The sequence below is a fragment of the Grus americana genome, chromosome 8 (assembly GCF_028858705.1).
Source record: "Grus americana isolate bGruAme1 chromosome 8, bGruAme1.mat, whole genome shotgun sequence".
Lineage (NCBI taxonomy): Eukaryota > Metazoa > Chordata > Aves > Gruiformes > Gruidae > Grus > Grus americana.
Window position 1 is genome coordinate 19,979,093 of NC_072859.1, and position 22,802 is coordinate 20,001,894.

A 22,802-nucleotide genomic window follows, 5' to 3' on the forward strand; every position below is an offset into this window, starting at 1 on the left:
CTATTTTTGAAGGCTCTGTTCTCCCATTTGTTTGGGGCTGCTAATGTGTTTAGTCTAAATAGCTGTGCTTTGTGTCTCCCGGCAGACCATGCAACAGATGAGTGACCACCGCTATGACAAGCTGACGGTGCCTGATGATGCCGCAGCAAACTGCATCTACTTAAACATTCCCAGCAAAGGCCATGTCCTGCTGCACCGAGCCCCTGAGGAGTACCCGGAGAGTGCGAAGGTGAGAGCCATGCTGAGGGTCCCTGGGAGACCCCCCAGCATTCCAGGGGGGCCTTGCTGGGAGGTCGGTGGGAATTGAAATTGGGTGCTTTCCAGAATGGGCTGGTGTATCCCAGCATGAAATACCAGATGGCGAAAGGTGGGAGGCCTGGGCTCTCTCCTTATCTTCGCTACTGATTTAATTACTTTGTCTCTTCTGCCCCTGGTGCTGCTTCTGTGTAATTGGAAGTAGCAACAGTTCCCCTCACTGCCGCATTGATGTGAACGAATCCCATAGGCAGAAGGCCACATATACTGTAAATGTTAGTGTTGATCACAAATGACGAGATGGCTTAGCACCTGCTGGTAAATCCATGCCTGTTCACTCTGTAAATACTGAGAGAAAAAACCGGTGTAAAATGTAACGATTTCTGTTCCGTTTTCTTTCCTAAACAGGTTTTTGAAAAACTGAAGGACCACATGCTGATCCCAATAGCCAACACAGAACTGGAGAAAGTAGATGGGGCACTCACCTGTTGCTCTGTGCTTATTAACAAAACTTCAGAATTATGAGTTTACAGAGTTCCTCCCTTGTAACTGGCAATAATGTTACACACAAGGTAGACGAATCTGTATCCACACTTTTATTGTTTTTATTGACAATCTACTGTACCACTGTGCTACTAACCCTTGTTTACAAATTTTTTGCTTTGTGTATTTTTATTATGTCCTTGTAGATGGTATTTAAGGTGGATGTACGGTTTGTTGGGGGGGCACATAACTCTGAAGTATGTTAGTCTCATGGGCTAGCAGAAGACAATTATAATGGCTAACCCCTAGCTTTAGTGATTTAACATATCTGTGTGAAAATTTTATGAAAAACAACTAATTCTCAACATTTCAAGCACTTCTGTTGTCTTTATACTCTTCCCTTCTCCTGTCTTTTTCCTCTTTCTTGCTCTGCATCTTTTTTTCCTTCCTTGGTCCTCTCTACTTTCAGTGATGCAAGGTATCGGGGGGACTGAAGAAAACTCAATGGGCTCATGAACTTGGTATCTTGTGTGGTAGAGAAGCTTTCCGTACACTAGCTGGAACAGTGGGCAATGGACTGTGCACACTGTCTTGGCCGTATCACGTTGCTGCCGCTGGGTAGAGTTGTGGCTGGAATCAGTTTCAGGCGCCAGGTAGCAACTTCAGAAAAAGCTTCCTCCGCTGGGAGTGTTCAAGGGCAACGCCTGCCTGGGAAACTCAAATGACAGAAAAAGAGATAGTAGTGCAGCCACACAAGATATGTCCCACAAGTTCAGGTCCCAGTTTGCTGCTTAATGCCGTGACTTTCAATTTGGTGAGAATGGAGGAGGAGTTTTTAAAAAGGCCAGATCCCAGGGAGTGCCCGGACCACAAAAATGAAAGGTTGAGATGCTTTTGGAAAGGTTAAACCAACAAAAGTAATCTAAAATATGGGGGGGTTAATTCTCTTTTTTAACTTTTTTTATTAATTTCTGTCTCTCCTTTCTGTTTTCTCCTTTTTTGGAGGCCACTTATTAGCAAAATTCAAAAGAAAAGGGTAATAGAAGGAGTTGAAGGACAGCTATTCCTGGATTATGCTCGTGAATAAGGGAAGCTATTTTTTCCTGAAAGATTGGCATTTGTACTTTATCTGCCCTTGGGGCAGTGTTTCTTGGAACAATAACCATCTTTTTATTTTTTCAATTGCATGAATATTTACTGTGGTATTCAGTTAAAACAAATACAATTTTTGTAGCAAATTCCACAACATGTTTACCCACTGAGTCACACTTTTTTTCACCACTGTAAAGTGAAGCATACCCCATTGTATTCACATGCTTCTTGTTAAATCATTTGTAAACTAAGGATGGAGAAATTCCCAAACAGAGGCAGTAGTGGGAAATCTCCAGAGACTGACAAATAGTCTGAACATGTTATCAACTTCCTAGACATCTCCTCCACCTTTCCTGAACCACTTGTGGTGTGTTGCTAAGGTACAGTAGGAAGCGAGCAGGGGGAACTCAGGCAATGTGGTCTGCAGGAAAGCAAACAGTATTAACCGAGTGTACACTTGGATATCCTTTGGAAACCTATGCGCTTTTTTTGTGCAGTCATAAGGGAGGAAACATGAGTACTCATATCCGTAGGTACTCCTAAGCATATCTCTCACTTCATCTCAGTGGCTAATGAGGAGGAAACCTCCTGGCAGCTACCAGAATATATCTGATGCTTTGTGGGCATGCTGCACGTTGTGATGACACGAGGTATCACGAGGGAGAGAGCAGAGAGCGCAATGAGGAGCAATGTAATGTATGTGAAAAGAGAGCATGTCCCAAAGGAAGTCTTTAGCCAGCCAAACAGCAAGTGCTGGTTTTATGGCTGTGTGCTGTCCCAAAGGGTTCTCCTAATGTCTCCTCCATTCCCATGCGCCATCATTTAAGCCTGACCCAGGTGATCAGGCTCTAAGGATGTAAACATTGCAGTGGGGAACTTCTTTTCCTGCCTTCCCTTGGTGCTTTTAAAATACCTGATAAAGCATCTTACATTTTAAAATGACTTGACATTAAACAAAGATTTTTGTGCCAAAAAGTGACCCTGTAATATTTAACTGTGACATTGTAGAGGCAAGCTGTACTCTGTTAAAAACCTATAGAGCCATGGGAGCTGTCATACAAAGCCACAACAGAATCCCCCTGACCTGCCCATGTACCTCCTGGGGCCTGTCCCCCATCCATGTCCTTCAGCCCCAGTTCCCTTGTCTTGCTGGGGAGCCAGAGCATCCAGCTACACTGGGACAGCATTAGGCTGTGGGATTTCTATTCAATTTACCTCTCTAACTTTCTGTTGTGGGTTGTTTTTTTCCTTCCACACTCTCTCACCTTTCACCTGTCTGTCTCTTCCTCATACTCTCATTTCTAGTTTATGGCACGATGAGCACTTTTCTGTTTTAACCCCAGGTGATTTTGCCTTCTGTTGCCTCAGTTTTCCTACTTCAGTCTTCTTTTTCTGCTCCAGAGTATCCCAACCCATGGTGGACTATCCTAAACTCACTCCCTCCTTGAGCAGGTGCCAGGAGGGATGAGAAACTGAAGGGTCTACTTTGGCTCTGAGCAACTTCTTTTGAGCTGGAAGGATGACTGTCAACAGGAGCTATAGATCCAGAGAGTCGTGAGGGTGACTCCTCTTCTTTAGGATTACTCCAGAAAGAGAAACGTTTGTGGTGGTCATTGTTCATATCTTGTGTCCCTGAAAGCAATAGAATAGGTGACAATGAATGCCCCTGGCTCCCCAGGGGAGGGAGAGGGGGAGTCACATCTCCATTGACAGAGAGGTTGGGTTTTCACCTATTGCCATTTAGATTTCCTTGCCTTCAGGGCTGCGTTTTGGTGTACAGAAAGAGCAAGGGAGTGGCTGAGGGACCTGCATTCCCTTGGGTCACAATTTCAAGTTGTAAACTAACTTTAGGCACAGAATTCAGGTGCTCTAAATCACACCTGCTTTCTCTCTGTTGTCTCAGTAGATGTCATAGTCTCCTAACATAGATGCTCTAAATTACATCTTAGCCTGATGCCAAAAGTTACCTAAGCTGGTTAGTGGGATTGCCCTCATCTCTGTGCTTTTAGCATTATTCTTTATTATGGCATTATACAGCAAAAACGTTAAGAGCACTTCGGTTCGTGCATTTGCAGTATGGTACTAGGAACTAAAATCATGCCAAATGCTTCTTGTTCTTGCTGTTTGCTAATTTTTCTGTTGCCCAAATGAAGAATTCAGTTGTGAGGACATTTCTGCTGTGATACATATGCATCTAATGGGCATCCTGTACATCTTGTCACCAGAACATTTCTCAGATGCCTGATACAAATCATCATCCTTGATTAATATAAATAATAAAATCCCAAACCAAAAAAGGAGATGAGACACTGAAGACTAATAGCTGCCCACATAACACACTTGATACCAACTGTCAGGCTGTATGACATAGCAGGCCAGTGCTGAAGTGCTTGTGGTTAATAGCTCAGCAATGGGGCTTGAATTACTCATCAAGGGTTGTTGTTTTTTTTTCCTTTGAGCAATTGGTTTAGCTGAGTTCATATGAAAGAGCTACAACGTGCATTATAGATCTTTCTTGTGTGAGTATAGGAAGAGCTGTGATATGTGGGTTTCTCTCTTCACCAGAATGTGAATACAGTGTCTCTCTCTGCAATGAAAATGTGAATGCATACTGTACCTTCTAAGATAAACTTGAATTCTTCCATTTCTGCATTTTTGTCTTTTCCATGCTAATATACTCCTTTTTGGTCTTGAATTGATGCCACTGTATGAAGCTATGCTCTGATTATTTTTTTTGTGATTTCCATGTGATAGGTACAGAGCTCATAAGCAACACTATGTCCAGTTTTAAAAACAAAAAGTCAGTGCACAGAATGATGTTTGTTCACAGCAAATTGGGGATGAAATATGGAAAAAAAATGAGCTTTAGATTTTATTCAGCTTCTTATACATTATATCAGTGATGTCAGAGCCAAATTACTTTGATAGAAAACATCAAATTCATATGGAACCATTTTGGGAAAATACTGTTTAAGATTCTCTATTTTTGCTTTTATCAATAAGGAAGCTGAAAAGACTGCTTAAAGAATGGTATTTGTGAAGTGATTGTGAACATGTATTTTCAGAAAAGTTTTAACTGGACGTATGATGTAACTTGTATAGAGTTGCATGTGAATCGTGTTAGTCACTGTTTTACATTGTATTGTTCTGCAGTGCACCAATATGACTACTACACACAGAAGTGTGACATTTCATTAAACTTAAAATCTCGATGCAGTATATAGTTCCCCACTTTTTGTGCCAAAAACATCAATACATTCCATAATCTGTTCTAATAGAGGTTTGCACTTTGATTTTTTTTTGTGACTCTTGCAATTTCAATACTACATATCCCCATCATGAAGGAATAAAGTGTCAGTTGTACTGTGCACTGTGTAGTTTTTGCCTCTTGTTTTGCAACTGAAAGCATATGCATTTAATTTAATACTGTTTCATGCTGTCTTTTTATTTGGAAGCTTGTTACATGCCTAGAAATAAAGCTAATTATAGACACTAGTGCTAAAACCTTTAAGCCTGTCAGAAGAAATCTTGACTCTTCAGAAACAAATCATGAATTTGGAGTCTACGTTTAAGAATAATGTATAGGAAGGGTGTATTGCCTGAGTGTTCTAGATACAAGAGTTGTAACTAAATTTTATAATTATCTGAGGCAACTAAACAGATATTACTGTAGTATAGTGTTTTCTCTGTAGTTCCTGTATTTACTGTAAGTTACAAAAGGTGAAACTACAAAGGTTTAGTGGCATGAGCATTATGGTTAAATTATTCACGTAGCTCTTGTGTCTTTTCTCCCCCAGATGTCAAGAGAGGTGACTCCATTTCAGACATTGCTTTGTGGTAACGTGACAGATGGTCGCATGTTTTATATCTAAATGCTACTTGTTGTGTGCTACAAATAGTGCATGTGGGGCTAATCTCTGCTTGTGCCCTTGTGCTCTAATATCATTAGGTTATGATATTAGGATTAACGATCTCGGGAGACAATGCCAGTTACTCCAGGCTTCATGGACCTGTGTGTAAGTGCTAGTGGGCCTTCAGTGCCACCTGGTGGCAACTGAAGTTTCAGTTGGTCAAGGCCTCAGTAGTGTTGCTTCAACTTTTTCAGAAACCCAACATAAATTAACAGTACTGTAGCAAAAGTATTACATCACTTCCAAACTGTACAGCTTTGCTAGTAATAGGACTTTAAATAAATCGTATTCTAATATGCCTCTTGCTGGAGAAACAGGGGCAAGGAAAGATTTCATTAGGGTGATCTAAATACAGCTGTAGTACTAATTTAACTACACTAGTTAAAAGAATTATTTTTATACTAATATATTTAAATCAATGCTACATTTAATGTCGATACATTTAGCTTGGTGCAATTAATATGGTAAACTGCTGCATTTCCATGCATCTTTGTGCACCCATACCTACAGGAGAGAGAGTTGGCACTAATTTACTTGGATTTGTTTCTAAGTGGCAATAATTAAAAATAACAAAAGCTACACAAGCCACTCCCACTTGCCACATTAAGAAGATCCTCATAGAATAGCAAAAGCTTCAAAAGCATAATAGTAATTTAAAAAGGAGTGCCCTTTGCAAAACTTAGCTGTAGAATATCAGCAAGTAGAGACTTCTGCACTTGGGTGTACGAGTTCACTCTCCACTGTAAATACATCCTATCAAAAAAGCATCAGTCATGGTCTCCTGCATCATAAAGTCCAGACATCCTGATGCTCTCAACAGTCTCACCCCCAAAAAGTCTCAAGCTGCAGGTTGATTGCTGTGGGTTTGTAGTTGAAAACTTGCCATCGGTAGCTCCAGATATCCATTCAGTTTGGGCAAGGCCCTCAATCTCGATCTGTAACTGAACCAAACTCTCCCTTGTCTCCGCCTGGCAGCTTGTCTCCTCCTCCCCAGGGAAGTGTGAGTGTAGAGCCCAGCTGGTGTCATGGGGTGGGGAAGGGGGTGTGTGTGTTGTCCTGCCAGCTCCAAAAAGGGGTTGTCCTGGGGCAGGACCCAAACCCTTAAATAAGGACTAGGGGGCAGAATGGGATGGGAGCATGTGAAGCCCCAGGTAGAGGCCCCTGCTCTGCAGTAAGGCCAGGCTGCCTGGAGGCCAGATGAGGAAGACAACCTGGAGCCAGTCACAGCTCTGAAAAGCTGACTGACCTTTTCTGACAAACTGCAACAGCGTTACATTTTCTAGGACCAATACTGTGAAAGATTTTAACAGTGCTGGGTTGTAAGCAGTTTCCAAAACTACTTTGGCTCAGAAATCTATTCTAGATGGACATTATATATGTACATACTCATAAAACCAATGCAGTGTCCAAAATCTTCCCAGCTCCCTTGAAAGAAATTCTGACTCACTCCTCATTGAGGCTCACTTCTTAATATTGAACTGGTGCTAATCTCCTGAAATGAATTTCACACTGAGAGTAGTCTTCCAGCTGCCTGGACCATTAAATCCTGTTAGGGTTTATCGGCATTAAGTCTGCTAAAATATATTCTATTCTTGTATTCTCTAACCACATGTTCTTTTCCTGACTGCTGAAGTTAATTCATTTCAGTTTGTCTCATACATGGGTCAAGAATCCAGCAGCCTAACCCTCCGGACATCGTGTGGCTTTAAATTGCACCTCTCACTGAGCAAGATTATTAACAAATACTCTAAATCCAGAATGCACAATAGCTGTTTTCATCAGCAGTATTGTACAGACCCAGCAAAGTCTACAATATAATTCACCTTGAAGAGGAAGAGCTGGAAGGTGTTTGGTTTAACGAGCAAGGATGGGAGTCAGGAGCTGGGAAGATGCCCAGCTCTACCTCAGAAGTGCCACAGTCAGGTCACTGGAAGCACCAGAGAATCTGAAACCTTTCCATGTGTTTGGGTACCTAGCACAGATTAGGGAGGATCAACATAGGCACTTGGACTTGAAAAAAATGGCCTGACCTGCAGCCCTCTGAGCAGGAAAATGGGATGTAAATACTCATTTACCTTGTATTTCAGATCTTTAATCCAGAGATACACAGTCTCGAGAAATTCAAATACAGTGCAGCAAACAAAGGCTTCTTGTGGTGGGAGTAACACCACAGAAGGATTTAGGTTGTGAGCAAAAGTGTGCTGCCAAATCACCAGCAATCAGGTCTGCAAGACTGGAAGGTCAGGGTGAGTCTCAAGTAGTTTTCACTGAGTAGAAGTGTCCTTCCCAGCACTGGCAGGGAGCAGAGCTGGTCGGGTGTTTTCTGGCAACCAGTTTGGGGGCTGGCTGTGATTTTAACACCCAGCTCTACAGAAATCAACACAGGTAAGGACAGTGACTGGTCCTTTATTTTTTTAAATGTTCTGAGCAGGACCTTTGCTATCCAATGTGTTTATTGAGAAGCTGGGGATGCTAGCACTGTAAAATAGATATTGTTGCGGTTAATATTTGAAGTACGACTGCAATAACAAGGCACATCAAGCAAAAGGACTTCACGAATGTTCATAAAACTGGTAGGTTTTCCTTACTGAAAGCAAAACCCAGTATTGATTGCTTCTACTTCTATACGCTTTTGTGTTTAACTGCTGGAAACAAAGTTTTCATTACTGTAGCAATAACCTGAGGTTTACCTTTGACAACTGAAAAAAATGCCGATTAAATTTCGTCTTCAGTCCTTTAAGAGCGTGCTCCTGCAGCAGCGGCGTCTCCCGGCGGGGCAGCGGCACCCCCTGCTGCCGAGCCTGAGAGCCTGGGGCTGGCCGGGGTAAAACGGGAGCTACGGGCCGCTCCGCTGCCGGCAGCTGGGCTCGTTCTCTGACCTGCAGCAGCTTTGGAAGGCAGCCCCGTACAGCAGTGGGGCTTGACCGCTGTCAGTCCCTAAAACCTGGTGTAAATCCCCACGTCCTCCAGTCATCAATCATTTGTCTTAAAAACGCCGTATAGAGCACGACCCAGATAAGCCGCAGCCCTTCGGTACAGCGTGGCTGAATGCTGGTAACGCCGAGGTGCCCGCACCCCCTCAGTTCCGAACACCCGGCTCAGCGGAGGGGCTGTTAAAATGACCTCGGGAAGCAGTTGCGAGCTGCAGGCACGGATGCCTGCCGCAGTCTGGTGGCAGTTCCGGAGAAGGGCAGGGTTTAACCCGCCAAGGGAGCCGCTCCCCGCGCCTCTGCAGGGGAGGCGGGAGTCCCACCGCCAGGCCCGGCGGTTCGTCGGTCTCTGCACCGCCGCGGGAAAGGGAAGGCAGCCCTTGCCCAGGGCGGCTCCCGGCCCGGCCCGCCTCAGGCACGGGAAGGCCGGCGCGGGCCCTCTCAGCTCCGGCTGCCGGCGGAGCGAGGCGCCGGGACACGGGGACAGCGACATTAACGGTCGCCTCGCGAGGGAAGGGGGGGGTAACGCCCCTCCGCGCACGCGCCACTGGGCGGGGCCACGCGCCGGCAGCCGGAGCCGCCGTGGGGGCGGGGTGCCTTTCCTGAGGACCCATTGGTGGGTGAGTGGGCGCGGGGCAGGGCCGGGCCTGCGTGGGCGGGACCCGGGCCGGAAGCGCTGCGCTGAGCGGTTTTCCCCAGCGGCAGCAGCGCCGGCGGAGGGCTTTCCGCTATGGAAGGCCCGGGCCCGGGCTCGGGTTCGGGCTCGGGGTTTGTGGGGCGGCTGCTAACGGAGGACGAGATGGCCGAGGTGAAGAAGGATGTAAGTGGTGGGCCGGGCCGAGAGGACGGAGTGCCCGGGGCGCGGAGCGGCAGGGTGGGGCCAGGGCCCGGGTGGGGGAAGCGGAAGTCCTGCCAGAGCGGCCGTCCGAGGGGGGGAACCGGCGCGGAGGCGGGAGGGCCGCCAGCGGCCGCCGGGCCGGGTCCCTGCCGCGCCGCCCGGAATTCCCCGCCGCCTTTCCGGAGGGCGCCCGCGGGGGCGGGCAGGTCACGTGCGGCAGGGCGGGGGCGGCGGGCCCGGCCCTGGGGCCCCCGGGACGTCCTGTCCCAGCTCGCCGGCAGCGGCGGCCCGCGGCTCTGGCCTCCGGAGGGCTTCCCGGTGTGAGGCGGGTCGTGACTTGCGAAAGCTCAGCCCTGGGGCCGGGCAGTCACCTGCGAGTTCCGTTTTCTTCTGTTTTCCTCCAAGCGGTCTACTCCTCGGCCGCGTTTTAAGGCCAGAATAGCCGGGGTTTGGTTTTCGTCGTGTCCGTATGTACCGCAGTAAGTGATGGAAGTGATGAGTAATGAATATGGTATCCATAGGTTAGCTGCAAGTGTATGCGCTTCTTTTGGTGTCAATAAGGCTCTGTCTTCTAGAGCATGAATACTTTCATTCAATATTGATTTTTTGAGACTTTTTGTTCTGTAATTTCCTGATTATTCTCCCCACACACACACTCACTGATGCCTAGAATCTGAGGGAAGACTTCATCCTGATCCAGTCTGGATTTACTTATCTCTCTGATAGACTAGGAAGCAGGCAATGTGTTAACCAACCTCAACAAGTGATTGGTTAATTTAAAAACGATTTAGAAAAAATAAACCACAGCTTATCAATTATTTATTGACCATGCATGCTCCTGTTTATAATTTACAGTGTCTTATGTTTGATTTATTTGGGCTTTTATGTTCCTTTAAAGTACAATAAAGAACGTTTGGAGTTCATTTTTTATTTCTTACTAGCTTTATGTGTACGTAATTTTCTTTAAATGCTTTGTCATAGCATAGTTTTGTGAGGCATGTTTTTCGAGTTACTACTTGCTTCTGTGGAATCACAGGGTATACCGCAATAGTTAGCGTCCGGTAGTTACACCAAAAAAAGATAAGAACCGCTTATATCAGACTATATATGTAACATGATGTGTATGTTAATCTGTGTCAGTGACTGAATTCACGGCTGCACCTCACAGAAGTGCATGTATGTAGCTTCAGCCCTTAATCTTATAGGATCTCCCGTAGTAATTGGAGGACTTGCTGGAAACCTAATATGTAGAAAGAAATAACATTAGTTTTATCATCAAAATACAATCCAATAAATCTGACTTTAGAAATTCTTCTCTCAGATTTTAAATGTTGCAGCTTCATGATGCAAAGTGCTGGTTCAGTGTAAATTCACTTAGCTGTTTCAAAGCTGTTCTGTTTGAAATGATCCTATCAAAGTTACTTGAAGTGCTGCCTTCCCAGAAGTTCTATGTATGTTATGTGACAGCATACCTCGGAAAGCTAACTGGCAAGGATGATTTGGTCTGGGTAAACTTGTCCTGAGGAGGAGTTATAAAGGTTGAAGTCTTACATTTGAGAGCTGGGAAGGAGGCAATGAGCCATACAAAGTCATCAATATAGAGCAAAGTATATTTAAAGCTCCTGTTTAATGTGTTTACTCTTTCTGTCCCTCAAACTGTTAACCTGTGAGGACAGCACAGAGGGGAATTCAGGACTGATACACTTCATACAGTGAAAGACTCATTGTGGGAAGATGTTGGTCAAAAGACTATGGTCTTTCTATTCAATAACAACTTGTTCTCTTCTTCTAATGTTAAAACATTGACTGACACTTATGTTTCAGAGTTTGTTGATTGATCCTTCTGGTGGTAGGATTAGAATTCCATGAGAACTGAAGAAATCTGTATTGCCCACTACATTCATACTATTCAGGCATGGGCTTGTTGCAGTTCGGCTCTTGAGGTGTATTCAGAGCCACCTAAACTGATACAAGCTGTGCTGTTGCACTTTTCTGCTCTTGTCATAGTTGTTATGCTGCCACTAGTGACAACATCACTGCACATGAAACTGGATCGAGTAATTAATCTGGCTGTGGGAGGGGAAGTTTTTTCTTTAAGAGTTATTTGTGCTTTCCCTAGCACCAGTATGCCAGACAGTATTTTGCTGTTTGAAATAATCTGTCCTAAAGTGCATCTTTATATCTAGCTTTTCCTCCGCTTCTATTTACTAAGCTAGTAAATGGCTATAAGGCGAACAGTCAGTTTTCAATTTTAATTTGAGTGCTACTGTTATGGAACCTAATCTCAAAAAGCAGGAGGATATTGAAAACTTTCTTCAGGAAGGAAGTTTTGTTTCTTTCCATCACTTCAGATGCCTTTTATGTAAAGGTGTTTTTCCTTCTGGCTCTCAAATCTTTTTTTTTTTTTCTTTTCTTTTTTTGAATCAAATGAGACTTTGGGGGAGGTGGTTTTTCACATCAGTAATATTCAGCTAGTGGGTGTCTGGCTTCTTGTGTAATTTTGCACAGTGAAAAATGTTGATGGGAGAAACTGCCAATTTTGTAGTGTTAGATAAAATGAGAACTTGTTTTTCAAGCACAGAGATGTCATTTGTGACTCTCGTATTCATAGAGTAGTAGATACTGAAACCAGAGAGTTATGAACACATGCATTAATTCTGTTTCAATGTTGACGTCAGGCAGGCTTGTTAATGTACAGACTGAAATAAGATTAATATCATTTACATTTTGGCAATGTTTGTGCTTCTATGTACCCTCTGAACAAGGTGGAGGAAGATTGTTTTTTGTTTTGATAAACGTAAAAATAGGGACCCTTGATCTTCCAAGGAGGAGATCAAAGTGGTGACATGGCAGTCTTTAGTTCTGACATTGCTCCTATAAATTGCCTCCAAAATAAATTGGTAGTTAGGTTAGAATTGAATATGGTTACAAAAGATAGTATGTTTCCCCAGAAAGAAGATCTGTAATGGAATGTGATCTGATACTAGGTGTTACAGTTCCCGAAGATGCAAAGTGGCACTGCTGCTGAAGTGCTCAAGACAGACATCTCTGCTTTGTCGTAGCAGATGTTAATTGGCTGTATGTTGGGGTCTTTAGAGGATGGATGGAATCCCCTCCCATGAGCAGATTGTTCCACCTCTTTCTTTTTGCTGGTTTTAGAGAGGACTTAACTTCAGCTTACAAGTGTAAACTGGTTGCTTATGCTGCAGAGGGTAGAGTCATTTTGCTTTGCCAGAGTCATTAGAGTTCCACTAACTCTCAGTGGTCTGTGCAGCATGTCAGAGGGGTGCAAGTTGCTTCAAGTGTTTGAAATCTTAAACCAAAAGAAGGCAATTTGATGAAGACACAAAGCAGCCAGTAAAGTTGTTGAGAGTAGGTACGTCTGTGGATGAAAGTGCATGTATTTTGGGTGTCAGTAGTCTGTTGAACTTGTAAATAGTGGTGTTTATTTAACAAACCTTTTAAACAGTGAGTATATTCATGCTGTTGCTCTGAGACTGCTTTTACTCAATGTACAGAAAACATCAATATTTGCAATATTTTGGAGTTGTGCCTCGTGGATACAAATAGTATGGAAATGCGGCAGTCGGGTAGTCAGTGGGAATGAGTGTGTCTGTAGACAAAGTGAGTAGGTACTGTTGTGTTTTGTTGGTATAATTCCTTTTCATCTTTACTTGGTGACTGTTCTGAAATGTGATAATTGCAGACTTGATGTAATTAACATTTTGAGTAAGCATTCACCTTATTACTTAACATGCATTAAAACTCCAGAGTTCGCATAAAGAAAACTAATGAAAGGGATAAGTAAATTAGATTATGCTCTTAAAAAATATGGTTGGGGTTTTTTTATGCTGAGAAAAATCTCTGCTAGGTAACACAGTGGCAACTTTAAAAATTGCTTCATTAGCCTGTATCAAAAACATATAGGTTTCAGATACAGAGTTCTAAATAAATTGTAAGATTGGCTAATATTTGGTTTGTTTTTCAGGCTTTAGAAAGGATGCGTCCTTACCTGTGTGATAAAATCATAGCTGAGAGACACTTTGATTACCTGCGTTCAAAGAAAATACTCACTAGAGAGGACACAGAAGAAATATCTTCTCGATCTTCCAGTAGGAAAAAAACTGGGAAGTTACTGGACTACTTAGCAGAAAACCCAAAGGGACTAGATGCTTTGATTGAATCTATCAGACGAGAAAGAACACAAAACTTCCTGTTACAAAAGATAACTGACGTAGTGTTGAAAGTCAAAAATGAAAAACTTGAAGCTCTCAAAGGTGAGAAGTTTTTGTAAGACATAAGTTTTATTTTGAGAGTCTGCAAAATTAAACTCCCAACAATTCTTTAAATGGTGTTTCTTAGTACAGAGGGTTTAGTTTGGATATTTGGGGGGTTTTTTGCTTCCTCTAGTGTTTGGGACACCATTCCTGGAAATATCACCAGTTTGGGTTTAAGATCCTAGTGCATGTATCCTAGCTTTGCCTTTTTACTGCCCGAACACATCATAAATAACAAATCGCAAAAAACCCTATCATGTGTTGTTATGATGGGTAAGTCTGTCTTTACATCTCAGTTTTGCTTCTGTGAGGTTCTAATTCAAAATAGGTGGTTATCTTCCATCTTGCATTTGTCTTGCAGCAATTTACTGCAGTGGCAGGATGCTCTGGTTTTGTTAAACTTTGCACCTCAGCAGAACATAAGCTAGCAAATGCAACCTGAGGGGAATTCTTCTGTATGCCTTCAATGCCAAAACTTAAAATTAGACACTGTAAATGTATGCGTGTGTTACATCACACAGGTAGAGAGGTTTTGTTGACATACAAAGCTTGAAGTGACTATATGTACTCATATTTTAAGGCAGATAAAGAAAGTATAAGCCTTCTAAACCAAAACCCTTACTTCCCCTTCCACCCCCATCAAAAGAGAAATAAAGAAGGAAGAAGTACATTTTAACCCTAGAGATGGAAGGCCTCAAGTTTTCTCTGGCTTCAGGTAAAACAGCTGTCAAACACAGTCCACTTTGGAGTAGAACCATGTAGCTGAAGCTTTTAAAAGTTTGAAGAACACAGTAAGAAAAATCTATCAAAAGATAGGTCAAAGGGCTAAAGTGACTTCCACAAATGAAGCTTAAATTATGGTGCATCTTTGTCAAATAGCTGATAGAGAGAAATCATTCACGTCAGCCTTGATAACCTGCATGTATTTTGTAATTTGTCATGAATATTGGGATGTCACAGGTGAGATGAAGAGGTTAGTCTGTTAAAAATATAGACTATTGATCTTTGACTATCTTACTGATATTAAGTCAGAGCACAGTTTTAAGAGTGCATCATATTGTAATTAAATCCAGTCTCTGTTTTTTTTCTTAGGTCTAAGCTGCAGCACCTGTATGACCTCACTGTATGGAGGAACAAATAATCTTTCTAGATCATATTCTGATGAATCTAATTTTTTTGATAAAACAAAAGACAAAGAATCTACCCAGATACATCATCCAGAAGAAGATTATAGCACCGCCGCATTTGTGTCTGCTGTCTCTCTTCACTCAATGAATTTACCGATTGCCGAGATGGGAAATGCAGAGTGTGTGGTTTTCTCAGCCACCCTACCAGGGCCTGGCGACCCCGGTGCGCCCCCCCTCCCTGCAGAGCTCCAGTCAGAGCAGCAAGAACCATGTACTAGTTCAACAAGTGACAATTGCTTTTTGCCTTTGAGGTCGCGTTCTCTTCAACCACAGTGAATGCAGTGACTTTTGGCTGTTCATCCAAATGGTACTGAAACTTTGTGTGATGTCTTATAAAGGTTAAAAAATGTTTTCAAACTGCTAACTAGCAAAGTCAGAGGAAACAATCTATGCTATTCACAGTTTTTAGGGAGTAATTTTTTTGTGATTGGGTGACTCCAGAGCTGCTTGGGTTTATGTTCTTTAGGGAGCTTTTTTCAGAAGATCATGGTGTTACACCAGCGAAGGTTTGGTTTTCAACCATTTATTTAATATTTCACACTTAGTTGCAGATATTTAAGTTACAGAACAAATAGGTTTTTTTCTTCCTACAGATACTAACAAATCTGTTTTTCTTAAAGTTTCTGGGATGGGCGAATTGGGAAAGATGATTAGGAAAAGTATTGACTACTGAAAAATAACTTTCTGAACTAAAAGTTTAAGCTGACTTACCAAAAATCTTAAACTCATTTATCAAATTAAATGTTTTTCTGTAGGATAAATTCTGCCCTCTGTGTATGTGTGTGCAGCTCCATTTGTGGGGTGGGGGAAACCTGGCCAGATCTGTAGCTATGCTTATTTGCAAGAAGTCTCTTAGTTGTCTGAACTTCGTTCTCTGTCCTACCAGTAAATCAAAAGGCACTCGATATCGCAGTGATTCGCATTAGCAAATATAATTCCACAAGTCTTAGCATATTATTCCTGTATATTTGCTAGAGAGTTCTGATTTGAGATGCACTTTAAATATATATTCTCACTAGTATTGTAAAAGGAATGTAAACTGCTGTAACGGCATCATGGGCTTTAAGAAAATGTATTAAGTAGTTTGTGTGTTTTGTCCCAGTAGGTAAGTAGAGGAGGAGTCCTGTGGCAAGAAAGTAACGGTAACTGCAGGACTCCTGGAAATGTTGCACTTCAGATACCTACTCTTCAAAGCAGATAGACAGGTTTACATTTCAAGTTGTTTAGAGTCAAATACTTTTAAAAGTATTTCAACATGGGAAGGTTCTCATTTCTTGACACAATGTAACATGCTGTGTTCCTCTCTACTCTGGAGTTGTAATTACTTTTTAAGAAGTTGGCTTATAATCACTTAAAATTACTAGGCAAAGACAAACTCTTACTTGGAAATGCATACAGTTGTGTTCTGCAGTACTACACTTTAAAGTGATGGGATGTTTTCAGTATATCAAAGGGTAGGTTTGTATTTAAGGCTTTAAATTATTTTAGCTCTCATACAATGCTATGGCTGTGTAATTCCATTCAAATTCAAACGTAGGTGATTGATAGTCAAAACTATCAAAACTGTGTTCTCCTTCTGTGGAGACAGGCCATCTGCAGGACTTCAATATGGTCTCTAATTATTTTTTTTTTCCATGTTTACTCTGGTTTGGGAAGTAGGTTAAAATAAACTGCAATGCTCAACGACACTCCATACTTACTGTATGAATAGCTTACGTTCGATGAAGATGTGGACTTCTGTTTAGTATTTGTAAAAAATCCTTGGCTTTCTCATATACATCTAAGGTTGTAGACTGCCAGGACAGTGAAAAAGCTTTTCAACAAAACCACTTGGTTCAGAAGGCACTCTGGAAATTTAGTGCCTAAATATAGAAGCAAAATTTTTCTCTCTGACATGAAATTAAGAGTAGGCCTCAATCCCTCTCTTACATTAACTTGAACTGTAGTTGCACATACTCGAGATGTCTCAAAATTGATTGTCTGAATGCCCACTGTAACCGCCTAAAGAGCTGTGCTTAGGTCTGGGTCCTTTCATGGATCCTGGTAAATGGAGGAGAGTGAGCAAGCTTGGCCTTAACTGAAAAAGAGCACCAGCTCAGGGCGAAGACAGCCTTGCAGGTCCAAGCCCGAACACACGAGGTGTGCTGCCTGCCCCTCAGCGTGCCGCAGAGCCTGCGGGGAGCCTGCCTGTGCAGGGATCGCTCTGCGGTGGAGCCTATTAACCTGAGACTTTACTGAATGTATTCTCTTACCAAATGTTTATAACATGCATTTTTAAAAACATTTTGAAATATTTTTATCACAACTTTTGAAATAAATTCTTTTGTATAATTGCCTCTTTTCCTACCTGCTTCTCTCATTACTAAAACGTACAGGGTGTAAGAGCAGTTCATGGCAGTATCTGGATGCATGGTTTTGGTTTTGTGTGTGTGGGAGGCTTTTGTTCTCGTTGTCTTGTTAGAGAGGTTTGTCTTTGGTGGAAAGACTGACTTAATGTGAAACACCTGTGCCTGCAGGACCGTGTTCAAGAGCAGTGTATAGGGAGAACATGCATGTCAAATTAAGACCTCGTCTGCCTAGCTACACTTTCTGTGGTTCATGACTAGTATTGCTAACCTGATTCCTAGTTGGGGGGGGTGGGGGGGGTGGGTGTTATATGGCTTGATTGCTCAACTCCTTAAAGATGTGAGAAGTGCTGCTTCCAGCCATGCGTATATTGACTTCATTCTTAAATTAAGATTTTTATTTTTATTAATAGCAAGGGAGAAACAAAACCTTTGAGTGCTGAGGAACATGACTCAAAAAAGGATTTGCAAATGTTGCAGGGGCCGTGGAGGCTCACTTCAGCAGTTGTTTTCATTATACTTTGTAGATAAGATTTATTTAAAAATAACCATTATAGTATTGATTATGAGAGATCAGCTGGACACAGGTTAGTGTCTTTACAGTAAAGGAATTGAACATATTATAACTAAAGCCCCTTCCTTAGACCATATCCTGCTTCTGTGGTAGTATATCTAACCTAAATGGTACTAGGACGTATTGTAGCTGATGCAAATACAGGTACATGGGCCTTTTTGACAAGAGAAGTCTAGTAAAAATTTTTCCAACAGCTTTGAAAAATCTATTTTGGTAAATAGCCGATGTGACTGCTTAAGCTGGAACTGGACAGGTGATGCTCAAAGCTTTATCTGCCCAGGGTTAGCTAATGCTCGAACATTAAGGAAAATGTGTTTTCTCTCAACTTAGGCCTGCAGGTGTGCAAAAGGAGAAATGGAGGTCGTCTCGGTTTCACGTCTGATTTTCTGTATCTGTCTATGGTCACCTAGAGGGGAAAAAGCCCCGGGTTCCTGGGGGCGAGCCCCGGGGCGGGCGTGGGAAGGTCAGCTTTTTCACCTCCTCCTTCAGCGGATCCCCTTCGCCACCTACAAACTGGGACCCCCTCTCACACGAAATAATCGTGGGCTTCGCCTCCCGGGGGCCAGCGCGGAGCCCGGCCCGGGCAGGCGGCAGCAGGGGCCGCCGCGGCGCGGCTCCGGGGGCTCTGGCTCCCGCGGCGGCAGGCCGGAACCCTCGGCGCAGGCCCGGTTTCCGTGCGGGCGGTGTCGCGGCGGCAGGCCCCGCCATGGCGGCGGAGGGAGAGGACCCGCTGGGCTATTTCGCGGCCTACGGCAGCTCCAGCTCCGACTCGGAGACCGACGAACCCCAGCCCGACGAGCGCCAGGCGGGGGGCGGCGCGGCGGCGGGGGGCAGCCCGGGGCGGAGGCCGCGGCTGCCGCCGCCCGACGAGCTCTTCCGTAGGGTGTCGCAGCCGCCCGCCTTCCTCTACAACCCGCTCAACAAGCAGATCGACTGGGAGAGCCGCGTCCTGCGGGCGCCCGAGGAGGTGTGGGGGGGTGGCGGGGCGCGGGGGGGCAGCCCGGGGCGGTGTGGTGGGGCCGAGCCGCGCCGCGCCGCCTTGCCGCCGCCCCGGGGCCCGGTGTGACGGTGCGCTGCTCTCTCCTGCAGCCCCCCAAGGAGTTCAAGGTGTGGAAGACCAACGCCGTGCCCCCGCCGGAGAGCTACAGCCCGCCCGAGAAGAAGCCTCCGCCGCCCCCTGCGCTCGACATGGCCATAAAGTGGTCCAACATCTACGAGGACAACGGCGACGACGCACCCCGGCAGGCCGGCAAAGCCAGGTTTCTGCCGGATGAGGAGCAGGAACCCCTGGAATCGGGTGAGGTCCCGGCGTACGGCAGCGGTGCTTCGCACAGGCGTGTGTTTCAAATTCCTGTGCGTGGGGAGGAGAAGGGGGCGCGTTCCGTGAGTGGGCTGTGACTGGAGCCCGTCCTGCCCGGGGCTGGGGGGATTCGGGGGGGCTCTCGGGCATCCGCTGCTGCTCAGCTTGGCTGCAGGGATGGCTGGACTCCCGTGCGTCTGTCCTGGTTTTCCTGGAATTGAGACTCGCCAGCAATCTCTCTGCTCCCCTTCCCTTGCCCTTAGTGGCAGCAGGGAATGATTAAGGAGTCTGTACAGCTGTGGTTACGTGAAGCCAACAGGTTCAGGTGTTGTACCGCTAAACCAGAAAGTGCTATGAGAGCATCTTTAAGTGCTGCTGACTTGACCTTAGGTGTAGATGTAGGTCAGATTATTTTTATAATGTTTGGAATACTTGGGGGCTGAGAGGGGAATTAAATAAAATGTCCATGTGACAGATTACTGAAGAAAATATTTACTATCCTCTTCACTTTTAATCATGGCAGAAGCTGTAATGGTAGTCTCGAAAGTAAAGAATTATTTGGCAGGAGGGAGGAATTTTTTATTACCTTTTTAAAGTGCTGGAGAAAGAGAATAACCAGTAACAACCAAGAGAACAAAACCAGAAGAAGACATTCTGGGCTTTTAGAACACACAATAATGTTTTGGTTTGCCAGTAAAGCTGTCAGCAAACCTTCTCCAAAGGAAGGGTTTTTTTGCTGTCTTGCTCTTTTTTTTTTTTTTTTTCCTCTGGGTGTTCCTTCCACAGTGGCAGTTTTTCTGTCTCTGTCTTGCTCTGTTTGTTCTGTATGCTTTTTTTTTTTAACCCCTACACATTTCTCTTAGTCAGCCTTCATCCAAAGACTAAGATAAACTGTTAATTGACTTTGACATTACTTCCTGCTTCTAAAACGTCATTTTCTAGCTTCTTGTCTTATCTATTCAAGTAATTATTTTTTTTTAGAACAGGTACTGTACAGTAGCATAAAACAACCTCTTAGTTATCTTCAGTGGTCTGTGGTAGTTGTAACAAGTAATCATTCCTATTCTGTCCACATATTGTCCACATTCCAAAATTGAGGATGTTGTCAGTTAATACTACTGTCTTTTTTTCCAGGCATCTCAGATATGGTTAAGTCAGTGGTGCTGAGATGAGGGTGGTGTTTAAGACAAAGATACTGGCTTTGCTGACTTTGATTAACTCTGTCTTTTATTTAAAGATGGTGAAAAAGATGATGAACCAGCTTCTGCTAAGAAACGTAAACTAGACTCCGGGGAGCAGACAAAGAAGAAGAAGTTATAAGCAGGGCATGCTGGATTTAGCCATAATGAGAATTTCAATGAACTTGGATTCTGCTGGAATGGGAAACAAATACATGTTTACTGAATTTCTCTCTCCTGTCGGGTAGGGAATTTTATTTCTGTAGTATGCTTGCCTTTTGGAAAGCACAAAATTAAGTGGACAGTGTCGTGATAGAAACTCGTCTACTGAACAAAATTGAAACCTGTTTATTTAAAAGAGAGTTTTAGAAGAGGGATCCATTGTGATGGATACTGGTGCTCATGCAGGTTACAGGGCTTCATGGTATTTTGTTTATCAAGAAGCCTGGTAACGTGAGCTTTTCTGGACTGACTTTTCCATTGTGTCAAAACCTTTTATAAAGGAGTATATACTAAAGTTTCTTTAAATACTGTCCTGTGATATGTTTGCTAATGTTGTTTTGAAATGTATGTAAAGACTGCAAATAGGTCACTGGAATAAAACTACATTTGAAAACATCTGCGGTATAAATATTGCATTGCATGCTTGGTGAATAGAAGGGATGAATTCTCTACTGTATGCATTTCAGTGATATGTTTCTTATGACACAACAGATTCCTCAGGGTTTTGTTTGTAATAAACATACAACTGCAAACTTGGACCTAATAATGGAGTTTAGTATTTGATAATTAGTTTTGATGTTATGTGACCTGCATCAGTGAAACATGAGACTAACTGATGCAGGAAGATCTGAAGCATTTAACGTATTCTTCCTAAAACTGAGAAAAGAATATGTGGAAAAAATTTACGACAAAGCTATGATTGAGTCTTTACTGCCAAATAGTATATGTTTCCGTACAAACAGCTGATAATCTTCTCGAAGTCCTAGTCAGTATATGTTGCATTTGTGATATGCTGCTACATGGATTTTGGGGTCTGTATATGAAAAAATACCAGCAAAACTGGGTTGGAGGGAGGGTTGCTCTAGGTTTGTTTTCAAATAAAGTTTCTGTGCCATAGGAAATCTGCAGTGAGATTAGGCCTACTAATAGAAGTTTATGTAATTAAACAATTAATGTAAACATTCATAATTTTTATCTTCCTTCTGTCTTGGACTAGCTCTAATTTGGCAGAACAGGTTCTGTATGCATATGTGCTAATATGTTAGTATTTTTAAAAGTGGGTTTTTTTAAAAATTCTTTTGAACCTCAATATATAGAAAAATGTATTCATTGTGAATGAGCATATGAAGTTAGCTACAAGTTAAGCAGTTCCAGCCTTGGCAGCGTGGTAATGCTGTCTCTGGATCTTTCTCTACCTGCAGACTCCGCAACTGCTCCTTGCCAATTTCACAGGCTGTAGGGCCAAATCCACGATATATTCCACCCCTTCCATGCTGCCAGTCTGGAAACGATTCAAAAAATGGTACTTGTATGCAGCTGAGGGTTCTCCGTGCCCCAGCTCTCCTAGCACAAACCCAAATAAGTATGTGATACTGTCGTAGCAAGCTCCTAGATGAGGGACGGTGTCATAGACAAAGCTTATGAAGTGCCAGATCTGTGTGCAGTTTCTCAAAATGCTCCATCTCGGGTTGCGATGGCTGGGCTAGCGCAGGAGCGGAGCAGAGCTGGCCTCCAGGCTGCCGGGGGAACCTCCCACGCCCTTGATGAGGACCTTGCTGAGTTCCAGCTGGGATGAAGACCCCTGCGCAGCAGTCAAATATGACTGCTTGCTGAAGTGGAGCTCTTGCTAGGTGGAGAGCCAGTGGAGCATGAAAATCTGCAGTTTGTTGAGCTGAGAGACTATAAATGCCCGTACTTTGCTTTGTCTAGAATGCTAATGTAAATTCTCCCTCATTCTAGGAACAGTGTGTGAAGCTTCCACTAAAAATTATCATCTAATGCTGAAGAGTTCTCTTGCAGGAATACGCAGGTAATGCAGCCTTGCATCATCCACTTCAGGAGGTGGATTGGTACTGCTTCTCAGGGAGCAGGTCTCTAGGTCCTGGGTGTCTGAGATCAACTGGTTTCCATCAGCTTTGCTTACAAAGAAATGAAGGATGTTTTTCTTGCAGTGCTGAACGTGAAGTCTCTGAATGAAAAGGCTCACTCTAATCTGGTTTGGTTTTTTCTGTATCTGCTGTCCTAATATAGCTAGGTTGAAGGTGCTAATCTTCAGAGAATGTGGTAGAAAGAAAGACTGCTTATGCTCTTTTTTAAACAGGAATGTGTTTATACTGTAGCTGGCATTGAGAGCTGAGGGTAGGGAATAGTAGCAAGTTCCTGTTCAGATATGAAAAGCAGATGTTAGATCAGCTTCCCAAAGGTTCAGT

At 43.5% G+C, this 22,802-nt stretch overlaps 3 protein-coding genes across 4 annotated transcripts in view; all 3 read left to right on the forward strand.

Moving 5' to 3' along the window:
- Positions 1-5,198, forward strand: part of DDAH1 (dimethylarginine dimethylaminohydrolase 1) — a 65,296-nt gene extending 60,098 nt beyond the window's left edge. The window contains exons 5-6 of the mRNA XM_054833148.1: positions 86-229; positions 664-5,198. Of these exons, the coding sequence (XP_054689123.1) occupies positions 86-229; positions 664-780 (261 nt within the window). The 3' untranslated portion in view covers positions 781-5,198. The remainder of the gene's footprint in view (positions 1-85; positions 230-663) is intronic.
- Positions 5,199-6,341: 1,143 nt separating this feature from the next.
- BCL10 (BCL10 immune signaling adaptor) lies at positions 6,342-17,308 on the forward strand. 2 transcript variants are annotated; one of them, XM_054833149.1, is made up of 3 exons: positions 6,342-9,491; positions 13,498-13,786; positions 14,879-17,308. In XM_054833149.1, the coding sequence occupies exons 1-3, from the start codon at positions 9,402-9,404 to the stop codon at positions 15,247-15,249; spliced, it is 750 nt and encodes a 249-aa protein (XP_054689124.1). In that variant the 5' UTR covers positions 6,342-9,401; the 3' UTR covers positions 15,250-17,308. The 2 variants fall into 2 exon arrangements, with proteins under 2 accessions (XP_054689124.1, XP_054689125.1); XM_054833150.1 differs by lacking the exon at positions 6,342-9,491 and adding an exon at positions 9,570-9,988.
- An 888-nt stretch (positions 17,309-18,196) lies between these two features.
- Positions 18,197-21,488, forward strand: C8H1orf52 (chromosome 8 C1orf52 homolog). The gene is made up of 3 exons (XM_054833152.1): positions 18,197-18,859; positions 18,982-19,189; positions 20,430-21,488. The coding sequence occupies exons 1-3, from the start codon at positions 18,599-18,601 to the stop codon at positions 20,510-20,512; spliced, it is 552 nt and encodes a 183-aa protein (XP_054689127.1). The 5' UTR covers positions 18,197-18,598; the 3' UTR covers positions 20,513-21,488.
- Positions 21,489-22,802: the final 1,314 nt, after the last annotated feature.

Excerpts from the sequence above, each read along its gene's own strand:
- C8H1orf52 (XM_054833152.1), top strand. The coding sequence starts at position 18,599 with ATGGCGGCGGAGGGAGAGGACCCGCTGGGCTATTTCGCGGCCTACGGC. Across the intron at positions 18,860-18,981 it reads TCCTGCGGGCGCCCGAGGAG|CCCCCCAAGGAGTTCAAGGT; the intron begins GTGTGGGGGGGT and ends TCTCTCCTGCAG. Across the intron at positions 19,190-20,429 it reads GCAGGAACCCCTGGAATCGG|ATGGTGAAAAAGATGATGAA; the intron begins GTGAGGTCCCGG and ends TTTTATTTAAAG.
- BCL10 (XM_054833149.1), top strand. The coding sequence starts at position 9,402 with ATGGAAGGCCCGGGCCCGGGCTCGGGTTCGGGCTCGGGGTTTGTGGGG. Across the intron at positions 9,492-13,497 it reads TGGCCGAGGTGAAGAAGGAT|GCTTTAGAAAGGATGCGTCC; the intron begins GTAAGTGGTGGG and ends TTTGTTTTTCAG. Across the intron at positions 13,787-14,878 it reads AAAACTTGAAGCTCTCAAAG|GTCTAAGCTGCAGCACCTGT; the intron begins GTGAGAAGTTTT and ends TTTTTTTCTTAG.